Consider the following 27,945-nt stretch of genomic DNA (forward strand, 5'->3'; position numbering starts at 1 on the left):
CATGACATTTGAGCGCAAGACAACTGAGCGTTGACAACTGAGCGCAAGACAAGTGAGCGCCGGCCACGTGCTTTTGTCCCATCATCAGATATTATCGTACAGGATCTTATAGTACAGGAATCTTAAAGTCCCTGCTTAAAGTCCCTGCTTCTACTAAAATGTGTTCTGGGCTTAACAATCTATAATGCAGAATTTTAAGATGCAGCAAGCCCAAAACTAATGCTGCGTCAAGAAGGGGAATGGCCAATATTTTTTTTTTATTGGGTATTCTTTTAGACTCTTCTCTTCCATTTGAAGATCAAATTTCTAATTTATGGAGGAAGAATTTATATATTATGAGGAAACTTAGGGGTCCTTTTACGAAGGTGCGCTAAATGTTTTAGCGCATTCACCAAATTAGCGCGCGCTAGCCAAAAATCTACTGCCTACTCAAAAGGAGGCGGTAGCGGCTAGCGCGCGTGTAAAAGCCCTAGCGCGGCTTTGTAAAAGGAGCCCTTAGGCTAGTGAAGTTGTGCTTTTTTGAACATTATTATGCACTTGATTACTGTAATTCTTTATATTTGAATTTAACATCAAAACTGATCAAAAAATTGCAGTTGCTCCAGAATACTCCGGTTAGATTAATTTTTGGTCTAAAAAGATATGAAGATGTTGCATTAGCATCTATGAATCTTTTTTTTTTAAATTTATTTATTTATTCAATTTTCAATAATACAATTCAAGATATACTTGTACAGAAAGCATTAAGTCAAGAAAAGAAAATCACAATAATATTATAAATTCAAAGATACTAAATTAACTTAAATCACCTCAAGTTCACAAAAGATCCAAAATGTAATTATAAAACGGATAACAAAGAAATATTTATTAAGGAAAATAATGCAAGTCAGCTGGTATGGACATCTTAATTATACTATACTCCTCCTTTCTTTTCCTTATCAAGCCGAGAAAGAGATAGGAAAGTTGTCAGCTGGTAGGGCTCAAAGAAAACATATTTTTGAGAATTATATTGTATAACACATTTGCAAGGGTATCGAAGAAAAAAAGTTGCTCCAAGAGCTATAATTCCTGGTTTTAACATAAGAAACTCTTTTCTTCGCCTTTGTGTGTCCCTAGCTAAATCTGGGAACATTTGTATTTTAAGTCCCATAAATTCTTTCACTCTATTTTTAAAGAAAAGTCTCAAAATCCAGTTCTTATCCATTGTTAGAGCTAAAGTTGCTACTAATGTTGCAGGAGTAGCCATTTCTTTATCTGATAATTCCAATAATGCCGATATATCTATTGGTCCTTGGCTATCTTCCTGTTGTTGAATTTGATTTTTCTTGGGTAGGTAATACACCTGTGTAAATGGAGGTAATGAACCCTCAGGAACTTCCAATATTTCCATCAGGTATCGTTTTAACATCTCACGTGGAGTAATTGTTGTAATTCGTGGAAAATTAATCAATCTGATATTATTGCCTCATGAAAAATTTTCAAATGTTTCAATCTTCCTTCTTAAATTCACATTGTCCTTAATTAAAGTTTCTTGAAGCTGTTTGGAAGATTTTAATTCATTTTTGATACTATCTAAAGATATATTAGAGTCAGCAATATCTTGTTTTATTAAGGTAATTTCCTTTTCTTGATCTTTTATTTTCCCCTCCACTTGCACTTCTGGACATTTATTGTTTTCACCATATTAGCCACCAGGTCCCACAAGGCATCTAAAGTAACTTCTTGGGGCTTAACTATGGTAGGAAATTGCAAATGAGTATTCAAAAGTCTATGCTCACCAGTCGACCGCTCTCCTCCACGTCCCTCAGCCTGAGTAGTTCCAGATTCAGCTGTTACAACAGCCCCGTCCATATTCAGGCTCTCCTGCAAAGCCTGTGAGCCTGAATCGGCTTCCCCAACACAGCTCCGCGCAGCCTCCAGGGGAGAGCCCATCCCGACTTCCGGTAGGCTCTCGACCTCTGGGGAGCTGGTTGCTCGTGGGTGCAAGGGAGGAGGTCTAACGTCGGGGCTTAACGTGGTCTCAAGACTTCGGTGAGACACCTCCATTCTGTTCGCCTGGAGTGTCTCTAACTGCGATCCTCCCGACGACATCATGGTGCCCTGAAATCGCCGAAACAGCGCTTCAATGTTGCCGGAGGTAGGTGTTCCGGAGCGCAGGGAGGCTCCACCGGTGCTCCTTCTCATTCTTTTCTGCATAGCTAGGAAACAAAATAGAGCTCGAAAAAAGGAGCTCAGAAATTAGAAATTATCTGCTTCAGCGTCTGTTCGGTGACCTGCATCAGCAGCCATCTTGGATCTTGGTTCAGCATCTATGAATCTTAAATTTAAATCAGCTTGCATACTACAGACCGACTCTTCAGATAATCTGATTTTGCTTTTTCCTCATTTGCATTATTCTTCCACCAGATTATGTGGTACTTTATTACTACATTTTCCACAGATTAGAGGAGTATGGTATAAATAGCAGCTCAACTCTTCCTTTGCTTATGCTGCTATTACAAATTTGAATAATCTACCTGTTCACATTAGAACTAACATCAATTACTTAAGGTTTCATTGTTTATATGACTTGTTATAATATTCATGGTATGATAATATTTTAATTATTGTTTACTTTTGCATTCTCCCATATATTTTACAGCTTCTTTGCATATAAATCCCCTTGAAACATTTTGGTATAGTGCAATTAATAAATTGTGTATTAGATTAGATTAATGCACTGTGCCCCTTTCTAGGTCAGCTGCTGGAGTTTGTTATACAGCACAATGGTACTATCAAAAAGCAATGGCAAGAGACAGAAAGGATGGTTTAACAAATGGTACCTGTTTCTCGCCTCTTTTTCTTGCCACCACCCATTCCACATCTCTGCCATGTGGCCAGCGTATTAAATGGAATAAAATTGGCTTCAAATTCACAGTTTGGGTTTAGGAGAATTCCACGGAGCATAGGAATCAGGCATGTAGGACGGCCTTTGTAAGGACCTAGGAAGACCCTACGAGAATCATAATCATTGGCATGAAGATTGTCCCAAATCACAGGATGCCTTCTAAGGACTCCAGCTATATCTTCTAATGAGTCTGGCGACAGTTCTTTGGACACAACCTTTGGACCTAGCAAACCAGAAACAGATGGAACATTTTAAGCCTTCTGTAGCCTGGACCTTATTAGACTATAGAAAATATAGTCAGCAAACATTGGACATACAGTATAACTTTACACATGTGGAGGGGCATAATCGAAAGGAACGTCTAAGTCCGTTTTCGTCTAAGTCGCAAGTCGTCCAAAGTAAAAAACAGCCTAGGACACATTTTCGTAAAATACGTCCCAAATTTTGTTTCGAAAATCAATTAACTATACATCCTGCCGATCTGATCGTCCAAGTCGCTAAATCGTCCATCCGTATACCACATTTTCATCCAACTTTTCGTCCAAGTCAAAAATGCCTAGAACAAGCCCTATTGGAAGTGGGAGGGGTTTGCAAAGTGAAGGACTGAACATCCAGACATGACACCTAAATAGTGGGGTACCTTACAGGGAACTGCTGTGAACTTCACAAAAAGGGTGCCATGTCTTCTCCTCACTACAGTTCCCTTATAGGTCATGATGAGCCCCCCAAACCACCTCCAGAATCCCCTAGACCCACTTATCTACCACCCCAATAGCCCTTATGGCTGCAGGAGCCACTTATATATGCCAGTACAAAAGGGTTTTGGGGGTGTATAGGGGAGTGCACATGTTTAAGTATCAATGCAGTGATTACAGGGGCTTATGGGCATGGGTCCTCCTCTCCATGAGTCCCTAACCCACCCTCAAGACGGCTTAAGCCGCCTCTGTGCTGGACGATTAGGCCATGTTTTACAGGGTCTAAGTCACAACGTCCAAGTTCCGTCGATCCTGGGTTGTATAACTTTCGGTTACACATGCTGTATGACTAAGTCTAAGCCAGCCCAAGTCCCGCCCTCAACACTCCTCCTGAAACACCCCGTTTAACTTTGGTCGTTCAGCGGCACTATGAAGGCCTAGGTTGTTTAGAAATACGTCCAAAACCCGTTTTTATTATCGGAACTTGGACATATTTGGACAATGTTCGTCCAAGTGCCAACTTAGGCCGGTTTTTGGACGTTTTTCTCTTTCGATTATGAGCCCCATAACTTTTACATGCTATTTTCAGAAATTGTAAGCTTAGAAATTAGACTGCTGAATGCACACTTATAACTTTAAATATGTACTAGAGAATGACACAGGGAAAAAATTTGTCCCCGTCCCCGCGACCAACATCCCTGTCACCGCCCCAACCCCGCGACTGCTATCCCCATCCCACCCTGTCCCCTGTTATAACGTCTACTGGTACCTGCAGAACCACTGTCCCCGCCCCGTCCCCGCGACTACTATCCCCGTAGCATCCATACAAGCCTCAGTACTGCAATATTTAGCTTATTCTTTCCTTATAAATCAAAGTTCTGGCTGCTGAACTAGAGAAAGAGATGTTCAGCTGGCAGGGCTTAGTTTATAAATTTTCATCAACACAACTAATATCCTAAAGCAAAAAAAAGAAAATAAATAGAATTTTTTTTCTACCTTTGTTGTCTGGTTTCTGCTTTCCTCATCTTCTCCTTCCATCCACTATCTGTCTTCTCTCTGCGTCTTCCATTTGCTCTGTTACTGTGCCTCTTCCTTCACTTCCCCCCCCCAATTGGTCTGGCACCCATCTTCTTCCCTCCGCTCCCCCCATAGTCTGGCATCTCTGTCTTCTTCCCTTCCAGCATCTTCTCCCAACTCTCTGTTCCCCATTTCCCTTCAGCGTCTTCTCCCTACTCTCTGTTCCCCATTTTCCTTTAACGTCTTCTCTCCACTCTGTCTTCCACATTCCCTTCAACGTCTGTTCCTCTCCACTTCCCTTCAGCATCTGTTCCATTCCTTTCCACCACCATTCCCTCTCGCCATCCCCTTCAGCGTCTGTTCCATTTTACTGCCCTTCAGCACCCCTCTTGCGGTCCGACCATCTCCCTCCCTCCCTCTTACCTTTGTGGCCTGTAAGCTCGGTCCCCATCCCATCCCCACAAACCATCTCGCTTCTGTGTTCCTATTTTGCCCATTTCTAATATCTCCTCTCTGTATCAGGCATTGCCCCCCCCCCCGTGTCCATATACCACCCCATGTATGTCCCCTTTATGTCTCTGTCCCTATGCCCCCATGCACATAATTTCCCCTCTGTTTCTGTTACCTTCCTGTGCCCAAATTTCCCTTATTTTCCTCTTCCACACCAATGTGTCTCTTCTCTCCAACCCCATCTAGCTTCTTTCCATCTTTCTTCCCCCCCTCCCCCCTCTGCTTCCAGCATCTGGCTCCCCTTTCTTTCCTGCCTGTGGGTTAAATATTTCTCTCCCTCTTCACCCCCTTGGCCCAGCATCTCTTTCCCTTTCACTCCCTCTTTTCTAGTGTGAGAGAACATGCACGATCACAGATTGCGCAGTCCAGCAGCCCCCTCCCGCCCGATCGTCATATCCTGCCATCTCCTTCCCTCCATCTCACCTTAGGTGCCGACTTTAATTCTTCTTTTCCCAGCGGCATGCTTTCAATAAGCCGTGCGTGCGTGGCTGCTTGAATTGTTGAATCTTCTCCTCTGACGCAACCAAAAACAGGAAGTTGCATCAGAGGAGAAGATTCAACAACTCAAGCAGCCACGTGCGCAGCTTATTGAGAGCATGCAGCTGGGAGAAGAAGAATTAAAGTCGGCACCTAAAGTGAGGTGGAGGGAGGGAGATGGCAGGACGCAGGATGCAGTAATCAGGTGGGGATGCTGGACCGTGTGATCCGTGATTGCTTCACTGCGGAGACAAGACCATTCACCACTCCATGGGGCGGTGAATAGCCTTGTCCCCGTCCCCACAGCAACCACTATTTTTTCTCTCCCCGTTTCGGTGGGTTACCCGTGGCTAGCCGTGGGTAACAACCACCATGTCATTCTCTAATATGTACCCTCACATTCTAAGTATAACAAAACAAAAAAAATGGAGGAACTGGAACCAAAATCCACAGTCAAACAAAACAAAACAAAGTTTCCAGTTTAAATACACACTGGTAAAGCATGCTCAGTGCCTTCACCCTTATAAACATATAAACATATAGCTACAAGCTAACTTCAAGCCAGTACAGCATAGCGGGGAATACTCCTCAGATGTTACAAAGCTAACTAGTAAGGAGAGTTTAAATGATTGATTAGCTCCCTTTCAGAATACATGTCAATGATAGTGGAAAGAGGGGCAAATAAGATTACAGGCAACCATGCTCACCCGTCCAGATTACTTCAATCCCTAAGTGCAGCTCTTCCCCGACTGTCTGGAGATATCGGGACTTGCTCAAGCTGGGATAACAGAGAGAGTTACAATACTCTGCGGAAACAGCAAAGAGAGAAGGTGATGAAAGAATGCTGAAAGGAAGGAAGACCTGGACACAAAAAGATGGAGTTCCAAAAACACATAGTGCTGGATTATGCTAAGGGTAGTGACTGATCAATTTTCTCTCTAATTTTTGCTGGCCCAAGTGTGTATGGAAAACATTTTAGCGGAAATTCTATAAACAGCGCCTAAACTTAAGAGTTACTGTAATTGAGAAACTCTGTTTAAAATGACAAAAAAACATTAAAGTTATAACGCCTACTGGTGCCTAAATAAAATGCATCAGAATCATGCCTATGTAGGTACTATATGGTACTTAATATAGTAACATAGTAAATGATGGCAGATAAAGACTCGAACGGTCCATCCAGTCTGCCCATTAGTTATACCCATTACAAATACATGATTAAATTAACTTGTCTCTTCTTTGATATTTCAGGGTCATAAGAACATAAGAAGTTGCCTCTGCTGGGTCAGACCAGAGGTCCATCGCGCCCAGCAGTCCGCACCCGCGGCGGCCCATTAGGCCCATGACCTGTACGGTGATCATTGTCTGAACCCTTAAATTTCCCTTGGTCTCTCTCTATTTCCCATCTCTACCTCTATCTGTATCCCTCAATCCCCCTATCTTTCAGGAATTTATCCAATCCTTCTTTAAAACCCTGTAGTGTATTCTGTCCTATCACAACCTCCGGCAGTGCGTTCCAGGTGTCCACCACCCTCTGAGTGAAAAAGAACTGTAAAGTCCACCTGGTATTGTCCTAGGTTCCAAATTCTAAAGTTGCCATCCAAGCTCACTCCAGCCTATCCAACCATCCTGTTTGCAGGATTATCTACCATAAAGTCTGGCCAGTAACATCCTCATGTTTCAAGTTACTGGAGTTCCCTTTCTATACCAAATCATCACATATGGGACAATTCTGTCAAAATCTCGATGATGACACTGTCCAGAAATGAACGCATCAAAACAGCACTTATTTCAAATAACTGGAACAGGTCAATGGTGATGTCATCCCACTCAGCTTGAAAGAGCTGAGCGTGTCTCTCAGAGTAGGGGCCAATTTGGAGAACATTATTAGCAGAGTGTAGGTATGTTTCTGATACCAGTTTTACTTTCAATCCCTGATGCAGTGCATTGAAGCAACAAAACAGGCAGACCCCTGTTGGGACAAGATAACAGAGTTGGATTTAATGGCTGTCTCCTAGAAGTCCTGTTCCAGTTATTTGAGATAAGTGCTGTTTTAACACATTCATTTATGGACAGTGTCTTCATCGAGATTTTGGCAGAATTGTCAGTGTGTGTTTCATGCCAACTGCAGCATTTTCTTTAAAAAAAAACTATTTTTTCCCCTATTGTAGCTTTCTTTTTGAAGTTTATTGGCGTGGAGCCTGGATTTATGATTGAGTTATATTGATGTTGTAGAGTTTTTTACATCCAGTGATGATACGGGTTCCTTTGGATACCTTGCGGCCCGGGAACCATTGTATTGAGGTTTGTTTTTCTCCACAATTTCTTTATTATTAGTTGAGTTTTTGTTTGAATGATTGTGGCAGTCCCTCTAATACTTATTAGTAGTGTGTTTTCCATAATTATTTTGGGTTTAAGTTCAATAAATTTTTATTGGAATTTAAAGAAAAATCAAACATACATCTAACACAATATAATATAAATTAGATCATATGTATGAAACAAAAACCAAAAACAAACAGAATTAGAAAAACAACAAATTAACAATTAAATAATGATCATTGATACTATCATAAATACAACTAAAAGGACAGTATGGATGTACATATTATTGAGGCAAGTCACAGTCAATCATTTGGTTTATCAGGCGCATGACTATAGGATATCAGCGGCTCCCATATTTTTCAGCGGCTCCCATATTTTCGTAAATTTATGTAAAGCATTGGATCTTTCTGCCCATATTTAGCAGTTAAACAAACAATATTCCATCAGGTTATATACTCCACAATTGATGTGCCTTTCCAATGTTGCAAAATAATTTTAATAGCCAAATTCAGCCAAATTCTTAATAATTTTGAGTGATTCTTTGGTATTGGCTGCAGAAAACCAAAATGCCCCGATACCATAATATTTAATGTGATTCCTTTATTTCCAGCAAAGAACCGATAGTCTCCCATACACAAAGCCAATATTCATGCCGACTTTCTTTTCACATGTCCAACACTTGATTAGTTATCACTTTTAGTTTTAGATAGTTTGTAAGGTGTCTAAATGGCTTTATGGAATACAAAAAAATATGGATTGTTTAATTGCTACTGATCTTAATGATTTGTGAATGGAAGTCCAAATTTTTTCCCAACATTGCTCAGAAACATTCATCTTGATATCAAATTGCCATGTTGCTTCAGTGCCTTTAGGATGAGAAAATGAATTGGCCTGCAGAATTTTGTACCAATTAGAAGCAACCCCCTTTTTAGATGTTATTATTGTCATAAAAGACAATAGACTCGGTACAGAAGAGCTTAGAGGCTTACACCTTAGAAAAGCATTAAGGCAATGTTGGAGTTGTAACCATTTGTAAAATTGATTAGGAGGCAACTTATATTCACAAATTATTTTGGTTTTTGCTTAAAGTTCTACCACTGCTCCCGTTTTCAGAGTGTTAACAACACACATGCAATCTTGGCTAGGCCGATTAAGTCTTCGCTGCCAAATTCTAGATGGATGGTCAAACCTCACAAGATCCCTCCTCAAGTTATTCACACTATCAGAGGTGTCTACTCTACTGCAGATTTTAGTACCATCCACAAAGAGCAAATCTTTCCAGACAGCCCTTCCCCAACATTGCTTAGAAAAATATTAAAACGCATCAGTTATAAAGCCTCCAGGCCATTCAGCTAAGTGACTAGTACCAGCCACAGAAGGAAGTAATCATGGACTTTCTGGAATATTGGATAAATTATTGCTTCCAATAACAGGTCTACTGACCCATTTGTAGTGAACAGTTCTATAAAGTTATTACCTGTGGGGCAGAAGAGAAAAATTTGAGGCTCTCCCAGATACTGATAGATCTCATTGGTGACAGACACCTGAGCCTGTGCAAAAGACGCAAAGATGTCTTTGTCTGCTACACTCATGGACACATCGATGTCATCAAACAGTAGAGCAAAGGACTTGCAGCCAAGGTCAGCCACCTGTGCTAGGAAACCAAAAATATCCTCGGTTAATACGTAGCAAGCAAATGGGAACAGCAGGTCAATGCTGTGCTTTAAGGTGAGGGTTATGATTCCATGTCTTAGAGTTCCCACTATTTTTATTATTTATTTAAAATATTTATAGTCTGCATTACCTTAGGAATCTAAGCGGGTTATCACAAACACACATTAAATAGCAGACATAAAATCACATAAACACAATATTAACAAAAGTGTAATAAATGCCTTGTGATTTCAGTGTTCAAGAAGGACAATAGATTCTTACTACTGAAAGGTCACTTGGACACACAAAGTCAGAGGCGTGAAGAAAGTACAAGAGTTTTATTCACAGCATGCATGCTGGACCCCTGAGCTCCAAGCTGGCTCAGAAGTGTCGAAACCAGGAAGTTACAGAGATATTTATTCATTTTTCTGGCTATACAACTGAATTCTAGAAAAAGCTTTTCACGTGTTACTTTTCTTAACACTCATTGGTTCTAAGCTCACACTAGCAGGTCACTAGCAGGACACTTATCTAACTCTTACAGTTAAATGTACAGAAGGGCAGGGTACATCATGGCTCAAACTCTTATCTATTCAGCTTACAATGTGGTAAGGTAGGGACATACATTTTAGGCAGATGAAGTCAATAGATTGTAAACTTTCTTCAGCTATGTAGGCCAGAGCAATATTTTAAACAAGTTAACCATTTCATGACCCTACACTACTACTAATAATTATCTTTATATAGTGCTTTTGGATGTATGCAACACTGTACATTAAACAAGTATGAGACAGTCCCTTCTCTACAGAGCTTGCAATCTATTCAAGAGGAACAAATAGGACAAATAAGGGATTGGGGAATTACTTAACATGGGAATGATTAAAACAGACATGGGTGGTGAACAGGCGCATAGGAATTAGGAGTTACAAGCAGCCTCAAAAAGATGGGCTTAGCCAGAGATGGAGCTTGATGTACCAGCTAAGAAAGTCTATTTCAGGCATACAATGCAGCAAAATAAGAGGAACAGAGTCTGGAATTGTCAGTGGAGGAGAAGGGTACAGATAAGAGAGACTTGTCTGACACAAGGAGGTCCTAAGGACAGCTGTTGGAAGGATGAGAGTGGAGAGATACCAAGGAGTTACAAAATGAATGCACTTGTAAGTCAATAAGATGAGTCTGAACTCTATATGGAGAAGGATAAGGAGCCAATGCTGTTACTTGAGGAGATGGATAGTGTGAGTGTAGCAACACTGGCGGAATATAAACCATGCAGCAGAATTTGAACAGATTGAAGAGGAGCAAGATAGTTTAGAGGGAGACCCGTGAGAAGCAGGTTACGGTAATCTAAACATGAGGTGATAAGGTGGATAAAGGTTTTGGTAGTGTGTTAGAAACAAAGGGGTGAATTTTGGAGATGCTATAGAGAAAGAAATGTCAGGTTTTAGCAGTCTATTGAATTTATGCAGAGAAAGAGGGGGAGGGAAGAGTCAAAGCTAACACAGAGGTCATAGGCATCGGAATGGGGGGGGGCACAGGGGCCGTGGCCTCCCCAAAAATTCCTGATGCTTCGGTCCCCCACGCTTACCTCCTCTTCTTTCCTTCCTGCCCTCCGCTCCACCTTGCTGTTATTTTAAAGGCAGCCGCGGCACAGCATTCACTAGATGAGACTTCTGTCGTTGGCCTGCCCCAGAACTCTTGATTCAGCAGTAACTTCCTGTTTCCGCCTAGGTGGGGTCTGCTGAATCAAGAGTTCTGGGGCAGGCCAATGGCAGAAGTCTCATCTAGTGAACACTGTGCCAACCCGCTGACATCACGGAAGTGTGAGATGCTGGTTGGTGGTGGAGCTGCAGAGCTGGTGTGGGGATGGGGAAGTCCGGAACAGCAGGGCCGGTGTTAGGAGGGGGGTCAAACAGGGCAGCTAAGCATGCCGGTCCTAAGTCGCTGACATTTTTGTTACAGGGGAATTCCGGATGCAGCAGTGCTTCTAGTCTGCAGCCTCCCTCCCCACGTTACAAGAACCAACTTCTAAGGCATCAAATATTAAGAATATTTTTTCCTCTCTGCTGTCCATCGCTATGTAAACTGTGCCTCTATCATTGATCCTATCAACTTCCTAAACTCTTTTTTATTATAAACCACTTAAATCTGTACTGGGACCAGTGCTAAGTTGATAGTCAAATGCACACAGCCAAAGGGCGCAGACAATTGAGCACAAGACAAGTGAGCGCAAAGACAAGTGAGCGGAAGACATCTAAGCGCAAGACAACTGAGCACAAGACAAATGAGCGCAAAGACAAGTGAGCGCAAGATAACTGCGCCAAGACATAAGCGCACGGACAAATGGGAGCAGACAAATGAGTGCAAAGACTCATGTCAGAACAGCCCGCCTTCATTTCGCTAGCATCTTTGTGATTCGTTACGTATGTTCCTTTTTTACATGCTCGGAACAGCCCGCCCTCCCTTCGCTAGAATCTTTGTGATTGGTTACGTTTGCTCCTTTTATACTTGCTCAGAACAGTCCACCTTCCTTTCGCTGCCTGACTGTGTCTGTTATAGGTCTGGTCTAGAACTTGCTCTATAACAGGTATTTATCTTGACACAATTAACCAGAAATAAATATGCTATACAACTACTGAGTCCAGAATTTATTTTATTTTAACCTCAAAAACTACAATGAGATAATGAACTTCATAACACAAATAAATGATTACAGGTGCTAAACTTAGAATAATGTAAATAACATAACTTACTGAAAGTTACACACCTCTATTAGGAGACATGGTTACATTAGCATTTGACTATGAACTGAGACTAGATTGCCGCCCTCAAGCAGGGACTTTAAGATTCCTGTACTATAAGATCCTGTATGATAATATCTGATGATGGGACAAAAGCGCGTGGCCGGCGCTCACTTGTCTTGCGCTCAGTTGTCTTGCGCTCAAATGTCATGCTCGTGCTTTTTCTAGAAATCATTCGCGCTGAATTGTCTTGCACTCAGATGTCTTGCGCTCACTTGTCTTGGCGCTCACTTGTCTTGTGCTAACTTGTCTGCTCCCATTTGTCCACGCAGTCTTGGCGCAGTTATCTTATGCTCACTTGTCTTATGCTTACATGTCTTGCGCTCACTTTTCTTTGTGCATTTGTCCGCGCGCATGTCTTGCGCACATTTGACTTGCCACCCCGGTGCTATTTAACTTACTTATAAATGATCTGGAAATTGGAACGACGAATGAGGTGATTATATTTGCAGATGACACTAAACTGTTCAAAGTTGTTAAAACGCATGCGGATTGTGAAAAATTGCAGGCGGACCTTAGGAAATTGGAAGACTGGGTGTCCATTTAGCAGATGAAATTTAATGTGGACAAATGCAAAGTGATGCATATTGGAAAGAATAACCTGAATCACAGTTACTGGATGCTAGGGGTCCACCTTGGGGGATAGTGCCCAAGAAAAGGATCTGGGTGTCATTGTAGACAATACGATTAAACTTTCCATGACATTGTGCGGCAGCAGCCAAAAAAGCAAACAAGATGCTAGGAATTATTTAAAAAGGGATGGTTAACAATACTAAGAATGTTATAATGCCCCTGTATCGCTCTATGGTGCAATCTCACCTGGAGTACTGTATTCAATTCTGGTCTCTTTATCTCAAGAAAGATATAGTGGCACTAGAAAAGGTTCAAAGAAGAGCGACCAAGATGATAAAGGGAATGGAACCCCTCTCATATGAGGAAAGACTAAAGAGGTTAGGGCTCTTCAGCTTGGGAAAAAAATGGGTAAGGGGAGATATGTTTAAAGTATACAAAATCCTGAGTGATATAGAATGGATTCAAGTGGATCGATTTTTTTTACTCCATCAAAAATTACAAAGACTAGGGGATACTCAATGAAGTTACGGGGGAATACCTTTTATGTTCAAAGAATTTTATTGATTTTGTAAAATAATACAATACAATATAAAGCCAATAGGAGGAAATATTTTTTCACTCAGAGAATTTCTCTGAGTGTCAGAGCTAATACTGCCGTGGCTGACAATAAAAAAAAAACCTAATGTGGCTTTGTAAAAGAAGAGGGTGGGGTGGGGGTAAAGCTAAACAACTCATTTATCCAGAAACTTCAAAGACTTGTATATTGAAAAGCTTTTTAAATTACTTTGCTCTGTGCAGACTGTTATTGCTATTGTACTGCAACGAGGATGCAAAGGGACCCAGTATTTCAGGTGCTATGCCCTGGACTAGAGAGCTAAAAATAAAATAAACCTCTGTTACATAATGTTAGTGTAATTTAACAAACTCTGGCGCACTTTTACCAAACAGTGAAAAGAAACTTTAGCACAGCCTCATGCAGGCCAATCCCACCGCTAGGATAAAATGTTCAGATTTTCTGTTTTCCGTATTAATGGCCATGCGCTAATTTTTCCATTAGTATCTGAGCCTTTATTGCCATCCATTATGTAGGTAAAGCCAGCATTCTCTTAACTGGCGCCATTGTCGGCAGCCGCCTTAAAGCGGACACTGATCACATTTTCAATCATGCAACAGCCCCGTTTAGAGAACTGCGCCTCTGGCAAAGGTCGGCGCCAGAAATGTAGGCCAAGGTTTTCAAGGCATACATTGCCTACCTTTGGCGTGAATCGCGCCTCCGGAGGCATCTACAGCTGTCTAATGCCACTTCCTCATTGGCCATACCTACAGCGGCATTAGGTGCTGGTAGGTGCCTCCAGAGGCATAATTCCCATACCATTTTTTTAGGTGCTAGTAGGTGCTTTGAAGTTTCTTTTAAGTACCATTTTAAAATGGCATATTGGACTTAACTTACATAGAGAAAAATATAAACATAGAGTATGACGGCAGAAAAGGGCTGTCGGCCCAACATATCTGCCCACTCAAAAGAACCCTCCCCTTAAAAGAACACTCCCCCTAAGCCAGGGGTGTCCAATGTCGGTCCTCGAGGGCCGCAATCCAGTCGGGTTTTCAGGATTTCCCCAATGAATATGCATTGAAAGCAGTGCATGCAAATAGATCTCATGCATATTCATTGGGGAAATCCTGAAAACCCGACTGGATTGCGGCCCTCGAGGACCGACATTGGACACCCCTGCCCTAAGCAATTCCTGAAAGTGAACCCACATGTTTATCCCATCATTTCTTGAAGTCGAGCATGTTGCTGGCTTCAACTACCTGACGTGGAAGGCCATTCCAACGATCAACCACCCTTTCGGTGAAGAAGTATTTCCTGATGTCACCATGAAATCTCCCACCCTTGAGTTTGAGCGGATGCCCTCTTGTTGCCATGGGACCCGTAACTTAGGCACTGGTTAAGCCTAAGTTAAGGCACCGTTTAGAGAATATGGACCTAATCATTTAGCATGTGGCAATGCAGACACTAGAAAATCACACGGGGACAGATTTGACCCCCATCCCCGCAGGAACTCAATTTCCCCATCCTGTCCGTGTGAATTTTGTCACTTTCTATATCTCCGTCCCATTCCTGTAAGCTCTGCCTTAACCGCTCAAGCCTCAAACACTTATGATTTTAAAGTGTTTGAGGCTTGTGCAGATGAGGACAGAGCTTGCAGGAATGGGGCAGGGACAGAAAAAGAACTTGCCAGGACGGGAAAATAAGTTCCTGCGGGGGACGGGGGAAAATGTGTCCCCTTGTCATTCTCTAGTAAACACCCACTCTCTGCCCCTAGACCTGCCCCCAGTGCTAAAAATAAAAAATAAATGATATTTTTTAGTATGGAATAGCACATGCACATCCCACAATTACCAAAGGATGAGTCAGTGTGCCCTGCAGTAAGCCTTTTTCTACATACCTAGAAATGGGTTACATGCACATACACACACAGGAATGTTGGAATTTCACACGGTACCTGCCTCAGTTTCCGCTTGAGTAAGGCATGATCACTAGCACTGGAGAAAACAATGTCTTGCCCTGGAGAAAGGGCATAAATAAACTCCACCCCTTGTTGCTGAGCCGCCAGCACCAGAGACTGCAGTCCAGCTGTAAAATCAGATAGATACTAGAAAGTTAAAGAGTGGTGACATGGAAAATAGGAAGGTAAGACACAGAGAGATGAAGGAAAGGGAGAGCAAAAAAGTCAGAGAAAGAGGTTGGCCCAACGGAATACAGGAGACAAGAGGAAAGACATCTTAAATCTTCACTATTAAACTTTTATACATCACTCCCTACCTGCCTCATATGGAGTATACACTTCTCTCCACAGCAGCCGATGCTTCAGGTCATCTTTGGGGCCATACATGTATGTGTTCAACCCCCAACTTTTCATCCTATAGTGAGAGCAAAGTCAGACTGAGTTACATGTATATGTGGATAGATAGATAGATACCGTGTTTCCCGAAAATAAGAAAGTGCCTTATATTAATTTTGGGTCCAAAAAACGCACTAGGGCTTATTTTCGGGATGTCTTATTTTTTTCATGTACAACAATCATCTCTCCCTTCTGCTCCTCCACCCCAATTCTTCCTCTTTCCTTTCTTCCCCCTCCCCCCCCCACCGTGCAGCATCTTTCCTCCCCTCTCACCCATCCCCTTGTGCATCAGTGATGATGTCATCAATGATGTGGCACAGGGAAGGTCGCAAAGCAGCCTATTCAGAATGATGCCGCTGCTGCTGTTTGGAGCAGAGGTATGCTGGACGCATGGTGGGAGGGTCGGCGGTGTTCTGCTGCGCAGGGGGATGTGAGGATAGGATAGAAAGATGCTGTGCAACGGGATGGGTGAGTGAGTCAGCGGGGTTCTGCTGCATGGGGGATGGGAGAGAGGGATAAAAAGATGCTAAACGAGTGGATGGATGAGAGGGGAAGAAAGATGCTACCCATGGGGGGATGGGGAGAAAGCGCTGCTGCCGGTGAATCGGACAGCACTTTTGTCAAGGATGGAGTCGGGGAATGTCAAGGACATTCAGGAGAGGCTTTTTGGGGGTCGATCTAATTAGGGTTTATTTTTGGGACAGGGCTTATATTTGAAGCACCATTAAACATAAAAACATAAGAATTGCCGCTGTTGGGTCAGACTAGTGGTCCATCATGTCCAGCAGTCCGCTCACACGGCGGCCCTTGGTCAAAGACCAGCGCCTTAACTGAGACTAGCCCTACCTGCGTACTGTGACAAACCCAGCACCAGCACTAGTCCGGTCCCTGATAGGATCGGATGCAGAAGAGCAGACCAGATCGATTCTGGCACTCACCTTGAGGCTGACCTCCCTTGCCCCCATAACCAAAGAGATAGTGAACTGGAACAGAGGCAGGCAGATTGGCAACAACAGCCTCCTGGCTTTAGAGCAGCTAGTGAAGCCACGAGGAAGGTAGCTGCAGTAGAAAAACCTAGGCAGAGAAAAACTGCTGTAGAGCCAAAACCCATCCCCCGCTACAGGCTGAAGGGGATTGGCTCTGGTCTGTTTAAAAGCAGGCTGAGTCAAGCAGGAAGAGGAGGAGCGAGTGACCAGGGCGAGTCACTCCCACAGCTCAAGGCAGGTGAAGAGCTGTGGAACAGAGCAGGAGAGGAAAACGTGCTGGATTATTCCATGCAGGATTTGGAGGAAATCCTGCCTACTTCAAACTACCAGGTTCTAGATCGTGTGGAAGGCATGGAGATAGAACTGGCTGGCCCTATGTTAGAAAGCCAGACGGAAGGTATGGAAGTTGCATGAAAGAATGCAGCAACTGAGAAACCATTAGTGGTTTGTGTTTCTTTCTTTCTTTTGCTGATGTTTGGTTTGTTTCTGCTGTGCAAACTATGCCTGCAGAAGTTAAGATATGTTTGAACTTTATAAGTATTTTGAGAGTAAGAATAATACTTGCTTCAAACTGAGGAATGGATTTAAAAGCAAGTTTATGAACCTGAAGCTCCAACTGACATAGTTAAGTTTGGTTTTTGGAACTTTAGAAATCCTGCTGTGACTCCCGTTCTTGAAGCTAATTAGATTATCTGTCTCAGCTGTGTGATTTTGCCTGCATGTGTGAGCTGAGAGAAAAGCTGAACTGTTACCAGAGTTTGCTGTGGCTATGTTTGCCTAAGGAGTTTTGATTTATTTTGAATTTGCAGTAAAGCTTTATTTTTGCAAATCTACTATTTTTGTTGAATGACCTGCAAAAGTGATGTTTGTTTTCTGTTGCATACTTTTGACCTGTGGGTCAGAATAAACAACTTATTCTTTCCTAAAGAACTTGTTTTGGCTGGTGATATGGTGAAACCTTTTTACTTACCTTGCATCTCGTAGGCCCAGGCAATTGCCCAGGGCCACCTGAAAAAGTCCTGAAGGTACCCCTGGTTGGAGGGGACACGCCAGAATCCCTGTGTTTGTCACCCGACAGCCCTACTCTGCGGAGGGTTGGTGACAGTACGTTCTGCTTCAGCAGGAACTTGTCTAACTTTGTCCCTAGGGATTATTTTTGGGATAGGGCTTATTTTCAGGGAAACACAGTAGATAGATAGATATAGAACCCCTTTTAATTTACAGTAGAGTCTTGCTTATCTGACAAGGACCTAGTCATTATTAAAATGCACAGGTCATTGTCCGGCTTCTCTTCCTCTTTTTATGGTATCATATTCAGACAAACAACAGCAATTTTTGGACCCGAGACCCTGTTTTCTCAGCAAAGGCAGCAATTAAGAGTGAAGCGAGTTTTGCAAGGTCACAAGGAGTATCAGGATTTGAATCTGGTCTAGACAGTAGGCTCCTTCTGCTCTCCATTTCACTAGGAAAGGGCACAGCAAAGAATTTAAAAACTTGGTAAAAATGGTTGGGAGTGAAAAGTAATCTGCTTCTACACCCTAAGGAATTAGCCTTAAACAACAACACCTTGAATTGTTCCAAACCCCCTCCCCCCCCCCCCCGAAAAAAAAAAAAAAGTTTGCTGAAGCATGAAGCAAGAAATCAAACATCGTATGCCAGAGTTATAGTCTCAAGAACACAGCCCAAAAAACATACACAAGATCACTCAGTTAACAGATAGTTCAGGTATCTCTTAGTGGAGTGGAAGAGTAGCCTAATGGCTAGCACACTGGCTTGAGAGGAACTGGGATCAATTCCCTTTGCACCCCCTTGAGACTCTGGGCAAGTCACTTAACCCTCCGTTGCCCCAGGTAGAAAATAAGCACCTGCACGTAATACGTAAACTGTGCTGATTGTTAACCACAGAAAGGAGGTATATCCCATCCACTTTCCCCTCCCAAGAGTTTCCCAGAATCACTGGAATCCTCTGTTTCTCCCGCTGGATCAGCAATTCTGTCATCTATTTGGGATGCCAAAATCTAACTTGTGGAATTAAATTTAATACTCGGTAGATCCAATGGTAGCTTGGTTCACTTGTATATGTAACCGATCTCCCCCATATATTATTTAAGTAATTTAAATTATATGTGAACTAGCTTGGAAGTGCTCAGAACCCGCAGGTAGAGAACCCACAAACGGGGACACGTTCCAAAATGCGGACCCCCTTGGTCTATCACTGCACCTCCTCTTACACTAATAAAACTATTTAATTTATCTTATTATATTATTGTTTTATAATTAATTTCATTTGTATAAAGTGCTTGCATTATTCAGTACGGAGACAGTAATTGCGGCTATCTTAGACAATTTGCACCTACTGTTTAGTAAAGGCCTTAATGCCCTGATAATGCAATTCGATATGAGTTCTGCCTTTGATCTAGTGGACCACATGAAACTGCTGCAATGCCTAGATGCCATTGGTATCCGGGATAAGGTGTTGAACTGGTTCCGTGGCTTCCTTATATCCCGCACCTATCAGGTTCGTTTTAATTATGAGCTTTCCGACACCTGGAGCAATCCATCCGGTGTGCCCCAAGGCTCTCCACTATCCCCATTGCTCTTCAACATCTACATGTCCTCACTGGGCATGAAGCTAACCCAGCTAGGGATAAAACTATTTAGTTATGCAGATGATTTTATGATTATCATCCCATTCACCAATTCTGTCTCCGAAACTATTCCCAAAGCTTCAGAAGCTATAAACATGATGGAACAATGGATGACAAACTTTAGGCTCAAACTTAATTCAGATAAAACGACTTTTTTCATTGCTTCATCACATCCACTTGACATTAAATCACCCCTCTGTATCAATAACCTTAGTTACCCTATCCAGCCCTCCATAAAGATACTAGGTGTAACTCTGGATCAATGCCTAACCATGAAAGACCAAGTAGACTCCTTAATCAGAAAGGGATTTTTCACTCTCTGGAAACTCAGATCCCTTAAAGCTTATTTTGTTACATCGGTTTTTAGAATCCTAGTCCAATCCCTCGTACTAAGCCTGCTTGACTACTGTAACATCGCCTATTTGGCAATTTCCCAAAAAAATATGCGACGCCTACAACTGTTGCAGAATGCGGCAGTCAGACTAATCTTTGGACTAAAAAAATTTGACCACGTGACACCCTACTACCGTCAGCTACATTGGCTGCCGATGAAGGCACGCGTAAAGTTCAAATTTGCCTGTTTCTGCTTTAAAGCATTACACGGACTTGCCCCCAAATACATTACTGACCTTTTCTCCTTCTCAACCAACAGACACAAGAGAAGTTCACATTCCAACTTCGTTTCCCCCCCAGTGAGAGGTTGCAAACTGAAATGAATACCTTCTCTCACACCAAGCAGCATCATGGGGTAAAGACCTAGAACAATTACTTTCGCCCTTTACTTATGAGGAATTTAGGAAACGTCTAAAAACACACCTGTTCCTAAAACATCTTGACAACTGATCCACTTATCTCTTTCCCCTCAATAGCGACTAACTGTCCTTTTGATCACTTTTCTCCTCAACAATGAATTTCCTGTATAATTACTTCTCTTTCCTCTTCCCCTCTTGAAGTCAGTCAATTTGTACCTTTGCTTAATCTTTTGTAAACCGCATAGAACTTCACGGTATTGCGGTATATAAGCTGTTATTATTATTATTATTATTGGTGCTCAAAGTTCATTTCATTCTTGTAATTTCAATCATTAAACGCTAAAAATAATATATGGGGGAGATCGGTTACATATACAAGTGAATCTATTTGGGATGGACACATTCTGAATTGTAGCATTTTGGATTTCTTCACTACAGATCTCTGAATGCAGGTGGCACTCTGTGAAGATCTAGTAAACTATTAGAAATCTTCATGCTCCAAAACTGTCAACAAGTTAAATTTGAATCTAAGAAAAAAAAAACCAACTAGCCCATTCACTCATATAACCCCTTTTTTACTAAATTGTGTTCAAATTTTGCATTTGCTATACATTATTGGTTAAAACTAATGCACAGTAACAGCAAAATAAGGGGTCCTTTTATTAAGGCGCACTAACCTATTTAGCACATGCTAAAGATTAGCACACGCTAAATGCTAAGGTGCCCATAGAATATAATGGATGCCTTAGCATTTAGCGCATGCTAAATCAGTTAGCGCGCATTAATAAAAGGACCCCCTTATTTAATTAAGTGATTTGTCTCTTCATTAGCTGCATTTAGGTACCCGTCCTGCAGTAGCTAGGCTCCTTTCAACCAGCAACAGAATCAATGAAAAACTCACAGAAACCCTGCAACGCCATGTGACGGAGAGACTCTGCATTTCAGGCTCTTGAGCCTTGGCAGTTTAATTTTAACATTTTGAAAGGACGGGCTATATTGCTCTCGCTTTTCTGTGTGGTATTGCCCGCTGACACAAAAATAGAGGACATCGGCCTGACTGTTACTGAGATTGATGACCCCTGATGCAGGCATTCTGCCGAAATATAATCAGTGTCGGGCCCCCTCAAAGTTAGAAACATAAGAATAGCCTTACTGGGTCAGACCAATGGTCCATTTAGTCCAATAGCCCATCCAATCCAGGTCACTTGAACCTGGCAAAAACCCAAATAGTAGCAGCATTCCATGCTACCGATTCAGGGCAAGCAGTGGCTTCCCCTCTGTCTGTCTCAATAACAGACTATGGACCTGTCCTCCAGGAAATTGTCCAAAACTTTTTTAAAACCAGCTCTTGCTACAAACTCTGGCAACGCGTTCCAGAGCTTAACTAATCTCTGAGTGATAAAATATTTCCTCCAATTGGTTGTGTTTCTCTATAACTTCAGTACAAAAATCGTTCTACTCCAATCAGGATTTTGTAAACTTCAATCATATCTCTCCCTCAGCTGTCTCTTTTCCACACTGAAGAGCCCTAACCTTTTAGTCTTTCCTCATATGCACTGAAGAGCCCTAAACCTTTCAGTCTTTCCTCATATGAGAGAAGCTCCATCCCCTTTATCATAGGCGTCGGAAAGAGGGGGTGGGCACAGGTGCAATGGCCTCCCTCAAAATTGCCTATCCTGTAGGTCAGGGGGTACGTGGGCTGACCGCCGCAGCTCGTCGCCGTAACTGCAGGAAGGGAAGGGCCAGATGCGTGCAGCAAATGCACGCCGCCATCTCACAAGCCTCCCCCCCAACATCAATTCTGACATCAGAGATAAGGTCGGACCTGGCTCTTCCCTTCCCTTCTTGGATTTGCTGCAGCGGCGAGTGGAAATGGACCGGGGGGATGGGGGGGGGAGGGAAACAGCGGTGATTGGGCTTTGGCGTGGAAGGGAGGCAGGCAGGCTGGCTTCGGTACTGGAGGGAGGGAGGCAGGCAGGCTGGCTTCGAGGGAGGGGGTGGGACAAAGGCTGGAAGGCAATGAGGGGGACATAGGAAGGAGGGAGGGAGGAAGAAATGAGAGAGAGAGAGAGAGGCTGAGAAAGATCGGGGGGGGGGGATTGTAAGCAGAAGAAAAACAGAGAGAGAGAGAGACAGGCCTGGACCAAAGGGGAAAGACAGCAGGCAGATGCTGGACTATGGGAGGTGCAGACAGAGGGAGACAGACCCTGAGGAAGAACAAAGAGATGGAAGATCATAACAGAGGAGAGAGAGGGAGACCTGGAACAAAGGTGGTGGTTGGTACAAAGGAGAACTGACACTGGATCTGGGGAGGGTAAGCAGAGGAAAAAGAGAGAGAGATCTGGACCCGATGGGGAGAAATAAATAAATATAAATATATAAATTTTGGATGCACAGTCAGAAGTAAGTACAACCAGAGACTTATGAAATCACCAGACAATTTAGTGATCAAAATGTGTCAGTTTTGATAATTTATATCTACTGTCTATATTTTGCACTATATTTGTCTATTTTTCTATAGTTGTTACTGAGGTGACATTCCATATTTTAAAATCATCTGCGTTGACATCTTTGAAAAAAAAAACCAAATATAAATGCTAATTAACATTTTCTCTGTGTACAGTGTGCTTTGTGTATTTTTTAATTTTCTGGTTACCATTATGTATTAATAAAATTATATTGTGTGTATATGAAAAATGGCTGGAAGTAATTGCATTACAATTAGTATTATTATTATGGGGTGGAGTCAGAGGCGGAGTTTGGGTGGGTCTGGGAGGGAGCTTTTGGGCCCCTTCAAACAAAAAAGGGTTCCGCTGCTTATGCCCTTTATCATCTTGGTGGCTCTTCTTTGAACCTTTTCTAGTTCCGCTATATCTTTCTTGAGATAAGACGACCAGAATTGAATGCAATACTCTAGTCTGAATTTTTAATGGATATAACTAATGGGCAGACTGGGTGGACCGTTCAGGTCTTTAACTGCTGTCATTTACTATGTTATGTTATGTTAGTCTAGGTGAAGTCGTAGCATAGAGCAATACAACAGCATTATTACATTCTTAGTCTTGTTAACCATCCCTGTTTAACTAATTCCTAGCATTTTGTTTGCTTTTTTGGCCACCACCACACATTGGGCAGAAAGTTTCATCGTATTGGCCACTCTTGGAGGCCCATTGCATTGTGCTTTGTTTTTTGGTTTTATCATCATAAATATTGGCACCAGGAATATATATTTTCCAGTATCTCAAAATAAAACAAGCATATAAATACAATGTACTTCTAACTCGAAGACATCTTTAAAGACAAGAATTTGAAAAAGTAGAGAAGATCATATTTACAACAAAATGTCATCATGAAACTGGAAGAATCTAGAGGTGTGTGGGGGGGGGGGGGTGCGGGGAAACAAAACCACTATTGGTACTTAGAACATCAGTGAATATAGGGAACAAATCAGTCTAAAGCAGTTGTTCCCAACCCTGTCCTGGTGGACCACCAGGCCAATCAGACTTTCAGGATAGCCATAATGAATACATGGAGCAGATTTGCATGCCTGTCACTTCCATTATATGCAAATCTCTCTCATGCATAATCATTAGGGCTAGCTTGAAAACCTGATTGGCCTGGTGGTCTCCAGGACAGGGTTGGGAACCACTGGTCTAAAGTAGCCTTACTCAAAAAAGATATCAATGCTGCCATTGATTAAATGTAAGGATACTATTATGAGATTTTGCAGTGCTCAGCCATACTTCATGTGTTGCTTCGCTGGCTCTTCAGTGCAAATCTCTGTTGTGTACCTCAGGAGCTTATACTGTATTTATTTCAGCATTAACTACTGTGGGTGTGTGGCTTGAACATTTTTGTGTTGTGTCATTTATGGGAATGTTCACTTTCTTTGTGCGGGGAGGGGGGGTTGGCATTTTTTTTCTTACAGAAACAATGTCAATCTTAGAGTCCACTCATTTGAAAGGAGCACATACTCTTCCAGAAGCAAGCACATTATTCATGGACAGGGCATATTCTTTTGAAAGAGCCCTCTTTGCAAATAATATACACTCTTCCCATGTTGTTTCAAATAAGTGCACACACCTATTCATCACTAGACAAGCAGTGGTTTCCCCCATGTCTTTCTCAATAACAGACTATGGACTTTTCCTCCAGGAACTTGTCCAAGCCTTTCTTAAAACCAGCTATGCTATCCGCTCTTACCACATCCTCTGGCAATGTGTTCCCAAGCTTAACTATTCTCTGAGTGAAAAAAAATTTCCTCCTATTGGTTTTAAAAGTATTTCCCTGTAACTTTATTGAGTGTCCCCCTAGTCTTTGTAATTTTTGACGGAGTGAAAAATCAATCCGCTTGTACCCGTTCTACTCCACTCAGGATTTTGTAGACTTCAGTCATATCTCCCCTCAGACATCTCTTTTCCAAGCTGAAGAGCCCTAACCGTTTTAGTCATTCCTCATATGAGAGAAGTTCCATCCCTTTTGCCATCTTGGTCACTCTTCTTTGAACCTTTCCTAGCGCCACTATATCTTTCATGAGATAAGGAGACCAGAATTGAACGCAATACTCCAGATGAGGTCGCACCATGGAGCGATACAGGGGCATTATAACATTCTTAGTCTTGTTAACCATTCCTTTTTTAATAATTCCTAGCATCCTGTTTGCTTTTTTCATCGCTGCCACACATTGGGCGGAAGGTTTCATTGTATTGTCTATGTATTCTATCTGCTTCAGTTTCACCGTTGCATACATAGTAGAGAATGACACAGGGACAAATTTGTCCTTGTCCCTGCAGGAACTCAATTTCCCCGTCCCGTTCCCATGAGTTTTGTCGCTGTCCCTGTCCCATTCCTGTAAACTCTGCCTTAACCTCATAAGCCTCGAGCACTTATAATTTTAAAGTGATTGAGGCTTGTGCAGATGAGGACAGAGCTTGCAGGAATGGGGCAGAGACAGGAAATGAACTCACGGCGATGGGACAGGAAAATGAGGCTTGATGGACAAACTCAGGTAATTTATTCCAGGCATAGAGGCAACTAGATGAAAGGCACAAAGTCTGGATTTGTCAGTAGAGGAGAACAGTAACGCTAAGATTGACTTAACTGAGTAACAGAGTTCTCTGGGAGGTGTATAAGGAGAGAGAAGTGAGAAGAGATATTGAGGGCCAGCAGAATGAACACACTTGTAGGTCAGCAATAAGATCTTGAACTGTATGAGATGGCAGATAGGGAGCCAGTGAAGTGACTTAAGGAGAGCATTGACATGAGCAAGTTTGGTTGAAGATGAGTCGTGAGACAAAGTTTTGCATAGATTGCAAGTGGGAGATATCAGTTAGGAGTAGATTGCAGTAATCTAAGTGTGAGGCTACGAGAGCTTTGACAAGGGTCCGGGTAGTGTGCTCCGAGAGGAAAGTGGCTGCTTCCTTTTTATGCAAATCAAGTAACTCATGCATATTCACTGTGGATATCCTGAAAATCCGACTGGCTCTGTAGATCCTAAGGACTGGGTTGAGAACCATGATCAACAGTGATTATCTGTTTTCTACTTGTATAGAATGAGCATGTCAGCCTTGTTTTGTTCAGCTCTTCTTCCTTAGCATTCTGGAAGTTCATCAGTATCAGAGACAGGTAAAAATAGAAAGACAAGGGCATACTCAAATATTATAGCCAGGATGGAGGTAGTCACTTTATCTGACCTTGGCATCACTGTAGTAAATGGTGCCTGTGAGCTGTCTCTTACCATCCTGCTTTTCCTGGAACTTTGTGTCATTCCTCGAAATAGAATGCAGGCTTCACTTTACCTAAGCTCAGCAGAAGAGTAATGTCTGGCTTCTCATTCATTATTAATAATTGTGACTAGCTGGCAGATGAGAGCAAAGATAAATCTCTGGAAATCAATTCCTTATTGCTTCAGTGGGAGTGTTTCCAATTAAGAGTCTGAATGTTTCTTGCATAGGGGGATCCAGAGAGGGGCTTCCTGATCTGAGAGCTGCAGGGGCTCTGATGCCTTTCGTGTGCATGCAAACCACTCAAATATGTCAGGAGGTGCATTTTAGCTCTGGCAGACTAAACGGAGCAAATGTTTTTTTGCAGCACATTATAACTGAAATTATAAAATTGCAAAACTAACAAAAAAATTAAATTTGAGAGTTATTTATTTAAAGTTCTTTAAGCTATAGAGAATGGCATGGGGACAGATTTTTCCCAGTTGCGCGGGAATTCATTTTCCTGTTCTGTCGCAGTGAGTTCTTTTCCTGTCTCTCCCCCATTCCTGCAAGCTCTGTCCTCATCTGCACAAGCCTCAAACACTTTTAAACCAATAAGAGGAAATACTTTTAAAACCAATAAGAGGAAATTTTTTTTCACTCAGAGAATAGTTAAGCTTTGGAACGCGTTGCCAGAGGTTGTGGTAAGAGCGGATAGCATAGAAGGTTTTAAGAAAGGTTTGGACAAGTTCCTGGAGGAGAAGTCCATAGTTTGTCATTGAGAAAGACATGGGGGAAACCACTACTTGCCCTGTATCAGTAGCATGCAGGCTACTAGACTTGATGGACCATTGGTCTGACCCAGTAAGGCTATTCTTATGTTCTTAATTGCTAATCAATGCATTCTGTTCACCCTTTTCGTCACCACCACACATTGCATGAACGGCTTCATCGACTTGTCGATCAGAACTCCCAAGTCTCTTTCCTGAGAGGTGTCTCCAAGTACCGCCCCGGACATATTGTATTCATGCATGAGATATTTGTTACCGCCATGCATCACTTTACACTTATCCACATTAAATCTCATCTGCCATGTTGATGCCCATTTCTTGAGCCTGATTGTCATATTGCAGATCTTTGCAATCCCCCTGTGCCTTCACTACTCTGAATAACTTTGTATCATCCGCAAATTTAATCACTTCACTCGTCGTACCAATGTCCAGATCGTTTATGATGATGCGGTATATAAACTTAAGGCTTAGTTTAGTTTAGTTTATAAAGATGTTAAAGAGCACGGGTCCAAACACCAAGCCTTGCGGCTCCCCACTGGTGATGCTTTACCAGACCAAGTATTGCCCACTCTCTGTTTCCTATGCTCCAGCCAGTTTTTAATCCACGTGAGTATTTCACCCTCGATTCCATGGCTTGCAATTTCTGAAGTAGTCGTTCATGTGAAACCTTGTCGAACGCCTTCTGAAAATCCAGATATACAATGTCGACCGGTCACCCTTGTCTATCTGCCTGTTTACTCCCTCAAAGAAGTGCAGCAAGTTCATCAAATAAGATCTGCCTTTGCTGAAACCGTGCTGGCTGGTCCTTATCAGCCCGTGTTCGTCAAGGTGATCAATGATGCGGTCCTTTATCAGTGCCTCTACCATCTTTCCCAGTACCGAGGTCAGACTCACCAGTCTGTAGATTCCCAGGTCCCCCCCCCCCACCCCCTCAAACCTTTTTTGAAGATCGGCGTAACATTTGCCACCTTCCAGTCCTCCGGAATCTTTCCCGATTTGATTGATAGGTTGGCTACTAGTTGAAGCAGTTCAGCTATAGTCCCTTTCAGTTCCTTGAAGACCCTTGGATGGATGCCATCTGGTCCCGGGGATTTATCACTCTTAAGCCTATCTACACTGTCAGTTTCCCTTCTTCGTTTCCAGCATATAGCTTGATGGGTACCGGTAAATACAGACGCAAAAAATGTGTTCAGTTTGTCGGCGATTGCTTTGTCCTCCTTTTAGC

At 42.4% G+C, this 27,945-nt stretch overlaps 1 protein-coding gene across 1 annotated transcript in view; it reads right to left on the reverse strand.

Moving 5' to 3' along the window:
• The window catches only part of LOC117367430 (protein O-GlcNAcase-like), an 81,178-nt gene that overhangs the window by 27,475 nt on the left and 25,758 nt on the right, over positions 1–27,945 (reverse strand). The window contains exons 3-7 of the mRNA XM_033959962.1: positions 15,763–15,860; positions 15,443–15,573; positions 9,389–9,560; positions 6,294–6,392; positions 2,823–3,110 (exon numbers count right to left, since the gene is read on the reverse strand). Of these exons, the coding sequence (XP_033815853.1) occupies positions 2,823–3,110; positions 6,294–6,392; positions 9,389–9,560; positions 15,443–15,573; positions 15,763–15,860 (788 nt within the window). The remainder of the gene's footprint in view (positions 1–2,822; positions 3,111–6,293; positions 6,393–9,388; positions 9,561–15,442; positions 15,574–15,762; positions 15,861–27,945) is intronic.

Source organism: Geotrypetes seraphini, chromosome 1 (assembly GCF_902459505.1).
Source record: "Geotrypetes seraphini chromosome 1, aGeoSer1.1, whole genome shotgun sequence".
NCBI lineage: Eukaryota > Metazoa > Chordata > Amphibia > Gymnophiona > Dermophiidae > Geotrypetes > Geotrypetes seraphini.